The 11,545-nt window shown below is 42.6% G+C and overlaps 1 protein-coding gene across 5 annotated transcripts in view; it reads right to left on the reverse strand.

Annotated features, from left to right (window-relative positions):
• Positions 1-4,097: 4,097 nt before the first annotated feature.
• The window catches only part of LOC139916099 (sodium/calcium exchanger 2-like), a 48,615-nt gene continuing 41,167 nt past the window's right edge, over positions 4,098-11,545 (reverse strand). For 2 of the 5 annotated variants that reach the window (XM_078284051.1, XM_078284054.1), the window contains exons 12-16: positions 10,686-10,801; positions 7,174-7,273; positions 6,514-6,516; positions 4,903-5,178; positions 4,098-4,474 (exon numbers count right to left, since the gene is read on the reverse strand). In XM_078284051.1, the coding sequence (XP_078140177.1) occupies positions 4,098-4,474; positions 4,903-5,178; positions 6,514-6,516; positions 7,174-7,273; positions 10,686-10,801 (872 nt within the window). Of the gene's footprint in view, positions 4,475-4,902; positions 5,179-6,513; positions 6,517-7,173; positions 7,274-10,685; positions 10,808-11,545 lie in introns of all 5 variants that reach the window. The other 3 variants (XM_078284053.1, XM_078284052.1, XM_078284050.1) reach the window with 3 other exon arrangements.

An 11,545-nucleotide genomic window follows, 5' to 3' on the forward strand; every position in this document is an offset into this window, starting at 1 on the left:
GGGAGGACTGTGCATTTTGGTCGGTGGTTCTCCAGCAGTCTGCACCTCGCTGCTTGTGCGCTCTGGTTGAGTTTTGTAGATTTTTGTACTGTCCGTTTAGCAGCCGATGGGGCGAGGACTTTGTGAAACACTTAATGATCCTACACATTCTCCCTGACGTCTCTCCTCACGCTCCTCCATGCAATACTGAGCAACACGTACATGCCTTAAAAGGGCTGCGTTTCCATTTGTACAGCAGGAGACGACAGCCTATGCTATGTTACTATTAAAAAATGCTCTTTGATACATTTAAACCTATAATTACTCTGCCACTACTGCAAAGCTTTTCTGTGGAAAGCCTCATTTAGACTGCACTCTCGCTTCAATTGTTGTCAACAAAGCTAAGCGCTGCCTGCTGTTGATGTATGGGCTGTAAGCAAAGAAAGCCTAGTGGACGTTAGAGCGTAGACTGCCCTCTCAAGACGTCTACTGATTTTCTACCATAATATTCAGTCGTTTTTAGTGTGTCCTGCCCTACTATTGCACTCTCACCACAAATGAATTACAACACTCCCCTTCCCACAGGACAAAAAGAGGTGAAACAGAGCGAAATGTCTAGTTTCACCTTCGAGGATGTTGTACTGTTGTACCACCAGAAAAGCTTTCTACAGTCTGCTAATAGTTTGACTCTGATGATTCTCACTTAATTGCACACTAACAGGTTTGTTTCCTGGTGTTGACGAAAGAAAACAAAACAAAACACTGTCTAAATGAGTAATATTAAAGAAAGTGCAGCCAGGACAGAGTTTGTACAGTTGAAAGCTTGAATACTAGAGCGTTTTACTGGAGAGTCTTTCTTAAGGCATTTGATGGGTAGGATCCTGTAGCAAGTAATCAATATTGAGTAGATTAGGATCTTGTGCAGACTGATAGTTGATGTCAGGAATCTGTTTTGTTGCTTTGTCTGAAATGATTTGATCAGAAGTCACTGGATAATGGGCTTTTGAGGCTTCACCCTTGAAAGTAAACTAACACTGTTAGGTCTTGTTTCGACCAAACCATGCATATTTGTCAGAGTCAACCATGCTGTAACCGTGCTACTATCGCTATGGAAACGATTAGTCTGTCAGGATACATGCCACAGTAATGGATTAGTCTGTTACTACCCACAATGCCACAGTGGTGGCTGAATTTGATGTCTATGCTCAGCCCTCAGTCCCTCTGCTTGGGGCAGAAAGGGCCTCTACAGCAAAGATTCACAAACCACAGTTAACAAATATCAACACAAACATTTTGAGAAAGTGGATTACATCGGGTGTTACGGGACATGTCGCCTACGCTACACTCTTACGGTCCTTCTGAGGTGGAAAATGTCCCTTCTGGTTCCTCCATTCTCTCTGACCTTCCACTGGACTGAACACTTGTCACCTCTCCTCCGCTTCATATAGAAAGATTTATCTATCAAGTTACAGCTGATGGTTTACTGTCCACTGAGCAGACACACGGATGCAGGGATGTAATTTACAGTATGTACACTGGTTCAGCTCATTCACTTTTACATATATCTGAGAATTATTATGTAAAGATGCTCAATATCTGGCAATTCAGCAGGATGGGGGCATGCAAAAAATAATCTTTCAGGTTGACATACAAACCTCTGTCACTATAGGGCTTTGGCCCTGACTTAACATGGCATATATCCTGTAAAGAAACACATTTGAAGGGAAGTTGAGGAGGTATGGCTCTGGAAAAACTCTCTCTCTTTAAATCCACCAGTCACAGTGTCTGGTGGATTCCAAAAAGCTTCAGCCAAGTTTACAGTTTCACCAGCCAAATCTGATTTTTATAGTGGAAAAAAATCTCTAGACGATGGCTAGTTGAACGCCAAAGTGGCTGGTTGTAAAATAAAACTTTACCAGCCACATTCAAAATGTACAGTAACAGCGTTTGGCTGGTCTCTGGGATGAGTTTCCCACCCGTTACATAAGCATGCATTTACAATACATGCTCCCCTCCTGTAACGTAACCTTCTGGTTTGCCTGTAATAGATAAAACCAGATTGTACAATGTGTTTTGCAGGGAACAACGTGAAATCTGCAGTATTCACCACAGCTGTTAATGCACACAGTTGGAAAGGTTATTTTCAAAATGTAATCTGTTACACACTACTGATTATCTGGTTAATTTTGTAATCAGTAATGCAATCCACTGGAATACTCAAACTCAGTAACATAATCATTACATTACAGTAACTTTTGGATTTCTTGGATTTCAGTAATTTTTGGATTTCAGTAATTTTTGGCTCCAAAATCCAGAATTTGCCTCCGCATCCAGAATATGCAGTTAAATGAACAATTTATTCCAGTTTATAGGCTAAAGTTTGATTAGTGTTATTATCATCTACAACCATTATCAACCGTTATTCCAACATCAGTAAAATAACATTAGCATCTAACAGACTAAATTACGCTTTCCCTTCAAACATGTCTCCAAGTAATCCAAGTAATCACCTATTTCTTTAAGTATCTGTATTCTGATTATTGTCAGTTTTTGTAATCAGAATACTCCAGTCCCAATCCATGCAATCAGATTCCTGTAGCCCCATTAACTGCAGTCCATTACCCCCCAACCCTGTTCATGTGCTGTAACCACCAGCCTCGTCGAGAGCAGAGGAGACGATCGCTGCTGCGCTCAGCATCAGTCGTCAGTGGACAGTAACTCATTCTGATGGACCGCAGGCTGAGCGTTCATCTGGTCAGTCAGCAGAGACATAAAACCATATTTAAACTTTCAGCACAGCCGCACAGCTAAACCACCATTCAGCTGCACTCAGGCTCCAGCTCCGGCGCTCGTAAAAAATGTCTCCGATATTCTGATGAACGGGGAGCGAGGGTCTGGGCTGCTCCAGTCTGGAATCGAGTGAAACAAAACAAAAGAGCTTTTCTGACAGAAGAGGAAGAAACCTCCGCTCAGACGCCAGGTGGTTCAGCTCCGTTCACAAAGTCACTTATAGACTGCTGTGCTTCCTTCGCTGTAATTTGAGTGTCTATACAGTTTAGTAGCAATCCGTTCTGGTGGATCATTATTTTCCACCCTCTCTAACTGTTTCAGCGGTAGGCATCATTCTTTTACCCATCGAAAACAACATCTACACTCACTAGTATTTACAACAGCCCAGTGTGGAGAGACGCTTCCATCCATATATAAGATAACTATCACCATCGTCCAAGTCACCCACTGCAATAAATAATGGCCGAAGTTTCAGTTGTGTTGTTGTTGTTGTTGTTGTTGTAAACATTCCACTCCTGTTCTCACACGGCGCTCCCCTCCTCAACTAAAGAAATGTGAAGATGTACCATTAGAGGAGCGGATGAAGAGGAGGGATGGGAGAGACGGTGTTTGAAAACCCTTTTTGTTGAAGGAAAAAAGGGTGTTGTTCTTTCCACGCAACTCGGATCGATAGTCACTTCAATTTTGTCCGGTGTTTGGGTCCCAGGCCTGCTCCTCTCTATCGGTGGTCTGATCCCTCTAATCCATTACACGGCACTTTCTTTCCCAATGTAACCTAAATCCTCCCGGCTTTGAAAACCTTACCTTGCCACTGAATGAACCTGCTGTCTAGACGCTGACCCAGCCCTGTCAGTGAAGCCGAGCTGGGCGGCGCGCCTCTCAAATGTCAGCTTTCTCGTTACGCCTGTCCATCACTCTCTTTCTCTCTACACTTTCTCTCTGTCTTCAGAAAACTCCTCTGTCAACTTTGCTGCAGCAATCCTTTGTATTCACACTTCTCTTCCCTCACAAACACTTGCTTTTGCCCCCTATCATGCCTGTAGTTGTGTGTGCGTTTGGTGTGATCGGTTTATACATGTGTGCATATAGTGTGCCAGTGTTTTTAACATGTAGGTGTCAATCATGTATCAGAAGTATTGAAATATCCCTGTGTACGTAATCTGCATCAGATCAAAGAAGCAGGACATATCCAGGCTGCACTAAGCCCTATTAAACGGATGAATCTATAACTTGTATCATGTCTAACTATGGACTGTATGGATTGAATGTCAAAGTATGTGTGTGTGTGTCGCGGTGCAATATTCTTCCAGAACGTTCTCCTTCTCATTCTAAAAGCCGTCGATGTGGCAGTAGGCCTCCAGGCTGGAGAAGAGGATGTAGAGGAACCACAGACCGAGGAAGAGCAGGCTGGTCAGCAGGCGGGGCCCCCTCGGACCGCCGAGCTCTCCGCCAATGGAGGGCCGGCGTCGGAACAAGAGCACGCCCATGCAGATGAAAGCGAAGATGGTGAAGAGGGTGACGGAGAAGGCCAACGACCCCGGGTCCACGTTAAACGTTTTCCCCTGGACTCCCCAGTAGATGGCGGCGACCGACCAGGCCACACCGATACCCAGGAACACGTTGACGGCGTTGCTACCGGTGACGTTTCCGACGGACGCGTCGGCGTGTTGGTCCTGTGTGGCGGCCACTTTACTGGCAAAGGTGTCTGGGAGGAGAGAAAGAGGCGGAGAGAATGAAACATCCACACACACACAAGGATACATGCATGCATTTTAAAGGAAAAATCCACCCTTAACACAACAAACTTCTGAACTTCTGACATTTTTTGCCTACTTGGATAAAGTTTGGCACTTTGGACAGAAACTTAAGACACAAGTCACAGGAAGGTCTAAATTTTAAATAAATTTAGGGTAAAACTTTAGATTAGTGAACACATATTAACTGTTAGTAAGTTGCTTAGAATAAGGCGCTATTAAGTAGTTTGTAATGACTAATAATGAACCAATACAGTACTAATATGCATGTTAAACGTTGTCCACTAAACTAGCATTTGACCCAAAATTCCTCATATACACACACACACACACACACACACTCACACACAACACCCTTTGACGAAGCGTACTGGCTCACCTGGAATGGAGGTTCCCAACGCCACGAACACTACGGCGGTCACGGTGTCCCGGAGCCCCACGGTGCAGCCGAAGTGCGACGCCAGGTCTCCAATGACGGCGGTGAGGAGGCCGATGGCGGTGATGGAGACGCAGAAGCAGGCCCAGCCGTTCCAGTACTCGGTGGGCGGGACGCAGGCGAACAGAACCTTCCAGAAGACGGTCAGGAAGTGCATGACGTAGTCGTAACAAGACGGAAGGCGCTCCTCGCGGCCCTCCTCGTCGTCGTCGCCGTCGCCTGAGAGCAGAGAAGAGAGAGGGAGAAAGAAAGAGAAAAGAGATGATATGTTGACTTGTTAGATGCCAGAAATCACTGAAGAGATTTCTGGAAGTGTTGTGGGCCATCATAGACTCAGACCTTAGGCCCACTTGGACCTTATCTATACACGCTACCTAAGATTCATATAGATCTACAGAATCCTCCAGGTAGACCTGTCATGTCTGCTGTTGGTGGCCTCACAGAAAGGATCTCTAGTTTTGTAGATTACCACATCAAAGAGTTTGTCCCAAATCAGAAATAGAACCCAGTTCTTGTTGTTAATGACAGATCTGCCACCCCTTGAACAGGATACTACTTTATGTAGGCTACTCTAGACATTTTATACAAATATTTCTCACCAACCAGGTCTAGATATATTAGAACATTTTGTTAACACCAGACCAATACAGAAACCCTGGACTGATTTTATCATTAGTTTGGCCTCCTTTGTCTTAGAATGCAATTTCTTTTTTTTTTTTTTAATAATCAGAGGATTCGAATCAGAACAAAATGTAATTGCCAAGTACAAGAAATCTGCAGCAATTTGTCTTGGTGACATCGGTGCAGAGACATCTTAACGGCTTCACGGTACATACTGACACACATGGTGCAACGATGGCAGGCTTTCATGTTTACATGGTATAGGAATACATTTCTATGCGGTTTTATTTGTTTTAAATGGATAGACTTGAACTGAAAACATTTGCTTGTTTGATATCAGAGTGGAATAATATTGTCTGTACTGAACCTTTAATTCCACTAGAGGGTGTGCTTGCATTACAAATACTTTATATTTATAATGCCTATAATGAAGCTTGTTTTCACCAGTTCTACTGCTCATTCATGTTAAATAGAAGACACAAGATACTATACCTCCGCTTCATTGTGACAACTGAGTGTGTATGTTTGTGTGTGTTTTCATGTGTTTATGTGGGTCTGAGCGAGCGTTACCGTTCTCCCCTGACAGTAAACGGACTTGTTCAATAATTCATCACTCCTTATTATCTGATCATGATGAGATCCCAAAATTAAACTGTTTGTTTACCTTTCACAAGCAAAGTGTGTGCCGGCAATTTGTGAAGCTGTAGTCAATGCAGTCTTCATGTATAGGCGTGGTAGATGTCTTTTAAATATGATCTTAATGAGCTTTATTGACTCAAAAGGCAGAAATACATTGTTGTATATAACTAGGGGGAAGACAAATTTAAAGCTCAGGTGGTTTGCTGCCCATCAAACTGTTTTTAATTTGTTTACCTTGGCATTTAAATAGGGACCAGACTGGCAAACATTCACCACTTTAATTGGAGGCTTGACCTGCTGTAAATGTGCTGGAAGACACATTTACAGCAGGTAACAGTTAGCTGTTGTAAACTGACAAATAGTTACCTTCTTCCTCTGCATCTTCATCATCTCTTTGTAAAAATGTTTTTCCTTGGCATATAAAAATTACTAGACTGGCCAACATTTAGCATCTTAATTGGGAGTGCTGACTTTCTGTGTGTACTATCAAGAGAATAAACAAATACTTTATTCATTGTCAGTCTAGACCAGGCCAGGACCTCCAACTGAAACACAACAGTAAGAGTTTCCTTACAAATTTAGATACTTTTGACAAAGAATTTCTACATCTGTTTTTATAAAATATTTGCTGACACAAACATAAAACATACTAGGATTTTTTTTATGAGGCACTGTTTTTTTTTTAAAGCATATTAGGTAACTTTTACAGACAGGATCCTCTACATCTTAGAGATACTAAATGATGAATTTCAGGTAATGACTTTTTGTCAAGTGGATTAATAGAATACTTCAATGATAATCACACAGAGAGGACAGCCATCGGTTGAGTAGTTGAGTGTGTGTCAGTCAGGCGGTTGGTGAAGAGTCTCTTCATTCCCTGGAATCCCATCAACTCATGAAAGCTAGTGTGTCCAGACACACACACACACACACACACACACACACACCCCTCACCTGCGCTGACGGTGACAGCCTCCACGAACTGTTCCCTCCAGGAGTGTGTGCCGATAACCAGCGCCAGGTTGGTCTTCTTAATGAGCTTGTCAACGGTGCTCTGCCAATCAGAAGCACAGTACACTCTGTCAGCAACCAATTAGAGTTCAGGACAGGTGACGCGCTGTCTGACAGAGCCAGTTAGTTACCAGCAGACTAAGAGATGGACACTGGATTATAATGTCATCACGGTCGTCATTAGATGGATTATGGATCAGGCTGTGTCTCAGATTTCTCAGGTGAAATCTCAGACACCACTGGTCTGATTTTGATGAAACTTGGAGGGGTGATACTTCGGCCCTGTCTTCTGGTATTTAAAAATTACACTGATTAACATGATTGCTATAATTAAAAGGCAAAATTTCAAACTTTGAAAGGCCAAAACTGCTGCGCCATTGGTCCAATTTTGTTGAAACGTGGAGGGAAGATGCATCTTGTTACTGATTGGCCCAAGGAGTGCCTGCATCATTCGTGGGGGACGACATGTTTCACTTGTTTAGGAAATGCTGCACACAGTATCAATGCAGTGTAGATACAGTATATGAAAACTAGAGATCATAGGCAGGCATGAATTACGTTTCCATTGTGTGAAACAGTAGAATACGCTTAAATTGTTACATTGGAACATTACAAGCAGGCAATATTTAGGAATATGAAGGCAAAAAGAACAGTGTCCAGCCAGTAGATGTGAAAAACATGAACATCAGTATAGATCTTGTGTGTTTATCTACAGTATGCTGCATTAACCCCATCACAGCTATCGAAAAAAGACACAACACTATTAGTTTAGAGGGATGGTGTTCATTTCAAATCCACTTTAGATACACATCAGCTTCACACTGCAGGTACAAGGACGAGCAGACTATATAACATACCTAACACACACACACACACACACACACACACATACCAAACACATACACTCAACCCTTGATGTCAACCAATCTCGGAAATAGACGCATCGAATATCCGATTTCAGTCAACAGAACTTTATAGTGTTCTCCTATTTATTTTTCCATGCATGCAGCAAACTGAGCTTTTCAATCCACTGACATTGATCTGTGGCACACTGGAACAAACTGCCAATCATTCTGAATTGCATTATTCCCCGAATTGGTTCACATTGCCCACAAATCATAAGAGACAAGGCCAGTTATATTTCAACAATGGGTCAATAGGTTTAGTAATCAAACAGAGGAGGAGGATATTGAATGTTAGTGGAGTGGGTTCAGAGTCTGTACTGTTGATGTTTGTTCAGTTTTCATTCATTTTGTTCTCTCTCTCTCCCTCTCTCTCTCTCTCCCTCTCTCTCTCTCTCTCTCTCTGTTTGTTCCTACGGTGCAATTAATACATTTTTAAACAAGCGAGCCGTGCTAATGTGCCAGTGAATGTTTTTTTTTTTTTTTTTTTTACTGAAATTGAGGTGGATGTTTGCTATGCCTCTTCCACTGGGTGAAATTTCAACATTTACATTTTCAAAACGTTGCAGTGTTTTGGCCGTACATTATTTAGCCTCACGGAAAAAAACATGCATACATACACACACACACGCATACACGCACACAAACACCAATTAGCCACTGTCATTTTACCCAGTGAATGAGAGCAAGCCTATTATTGGTATCAATATTTAACTTTCAATCAAAGGTGAATGAAGCTGAACAGCATTGACTGCTCAGTGTGACAAAAGAGAAACACGATTTGTCTCTGTTGGGTTGAATTAGGATAAAAATGAGAGACAATTATGTAAACTGGTTGAACTCGATCCAACTAGTTGATTCAATCCTATATTTCCATACTTTAATTGGGGTTTTACATCATTATTTATGTGTTGAGTGAGTTGCACGATTTTTGAAACCTGTAAAACACCCAAAGTCTCAATTCAAAAACACATGGGCGCTGATGCTGAAACGAACGACTTGTTCATATTTACATTGTTTATTTACATATTTACATTGTCTCTTCGCTCCACACAGACTCAAAGCAGTAAAAGAACTATGAGTCGTCGACCTTGTGCCAACTTCCCTCAGCGCTCCTGGTTAAACAGCTTACGATTCAGTTCACAAAAAAGTCCGCTAAGGGAACTGATGCTTCCTTAATTAAGAATCCATCTGTTTTATTTGCTCAGATTAAATTAAAAAGCAATCCAGCATCTGTGTGTGTGATGGACCCTCCGTGAATTGAGGCCAGTAAACTGATTCTAATGCTCTGAGTCAAAGGTGGCTGGTAATTGCTCGGTGTTTACTTTTTTGCTGAAAATACATCCGAGCCCAATGCACATTTTGATTTTGCTGTTCAGGCACAGGGGGAACGCCTGCAGGAGAAGCCTAAAAGGAAACGTTGGCAATATTAGCACCACCAGTTTGAATTCTGCATGCCCTGAGCAAGCTGCTATATGGAGTGCAGCTCATGCATTTTCAATAATTCAGACCCATATTAGACTTGCTCTAAGAGGGCCAGTGCCTTGGTTCAGCAGTGTGAGAAAGGGTATAATGGTGGATTGCATAACCCAGCCAGCAGAGCAGAGCGCAACGCAGCTGCACTTTGCTTAGCTCAGCTCAGGAGGCGTGAGAAGGGTCGGCTCTGTGTAAGCTGATGTAGAAACGCTATGAGATGGGATGTGGGGTGTGAGGCTCTGCAGTGAACTGAAGGGATAAGGTGCCTGATCAGTAATTTGCTTAAAGGGGAAGACCACGCAATTTGAGGACTCCTTTATGTTCTCCCGTCGACAGAAAACAGAGAGCTAAACTTGCGATGGTGTCAGGTCCGCCGCCGCTCTCCGCCGCTCCATAGAAAACCAACTGGGAAAGGCGGTGAAGGTGAGCGGGGGAATAATAAGCTGCTGCACACTCATAACCTCGATGCAAACAATATTCTTAATCAACCATTGTAAATCATTTAATCTCTCAACCTATCAAAGGTGACTAGGAAAAAGCCTAGGGGGCTTTCTGGGAATAATAATAAGTTTATCACTGGCAATTAGCTCATGCTCTTATCCAGAGTTACATCAATAAATCATTACCACTTTAATTTTGAGATGCTAATACAATTACCATAAACAAATGAGATCATGGCCCAGAAGATTTGCATTTGACTTTGTGTGCCAATAAATCGGATTTCGTATGAAATCTGATGGACCGCTTTATAGCACAAATGGAAATTACTTTATGGAACAAAAAAACACTTCCAACATGTTGATCCTCTTCAGTAAAGCGAAGAGAAAACAAACGCAAGCTGAGGAACACATAAAACAACAGGGTTTATGGGAAATGTGGTCTTGATGTGGAGAAACACTAGTACTAACAAAACCACTGCTGTGAGATAGAGACAACCAATCGTCTCCACCGTGCTCTCATTTGTTTATGGTAATCATACCAAGGTATCACAAGTCATTTAGCTGTGATTTATTGATTTAAAAAAAATGCTTCATGTGGAACCTTTAAACAGTGACAATAAATAACTTCATACTGCACCTTGAACTCATAGGACTCCTCGATGACCACCTCCAGCCGGCTGTGCTCCCCCAGGATCGGCTTCCCCATCTCAGCTATCCGCCTGGCCTCCTCCTCCTCGGCGCTCATCTGGCCCTCTGCCGCTTCCTGTAGGGGGGGGGGGGGGGGGGTGGGGGGGGGGGGGGTGGGGGGGGGGGGGGGATTGTGGAATTACGACATGTCACACAGATGGATATTTCCGAGTTAAACCTCTACCGATAGTTGAGTGCGAGTCAGCATTTTATTTAGAGCTATATCACTTGTGTGCATTAGCTCATGGGTGAGACCTGTTTGTGTGTGTGTGTGTGTGTGTGTGTGTGTGTGGTGTGTGTTTGTGTGTGTGTGTGTGTGCTCACGCTGCGCGGGGGGGAGGACATGACAGATGGACGGTGTGGGTGCGTGACAGTGTGGTGAGGAAGGGGACCAGAGATCAGAGAGGTTGATCCATGGGAAGGAAGGAGCGGACGGGAAAGTTGCTTTCAAGATGTAAACAATATTTCATTATTGAGGTTCAGGATGAAAGAGAAAATATATTATTAGAGGTTAAGAACAGCAAACAAATATTATTTTGATTACTGCTGATTCAACATTTTTGCACAATCTAATGTAGAACCAGTCATCTTGTCATAATATTATTATATGCATACATATACAATACAATACATATACATTGTATATCTCTGTTTTGCACATTTCATTCCCAATCTAGGCCACCAACTGCACACTTGCACTTTAACTGTATATATCACTGATCCTAATCTAACACTCATTGCACACATATTTTATTTTTATTGTATACTTATATTTGCCCTGTATTGTACTGTATTGTATTTGTAATATAT

The sequence above is a fragment of the Centroberyx gerrardi genome, chromosome 6 (genome assembly GCF_048128805.1).
Source record: "Centroberyx gerrardi isolate f3 chromosome 6, fCenGer3.hap1.cur.20231027, whole genome shotgun sequence".
Classification (NCBI taxonomy): domain Eukaryota; kingdom Metazoa; phylum Chordata; class Actinopteri; order Beryciformes; family Berycidae; genus Centroberyx; species Centroberyx gerrardi.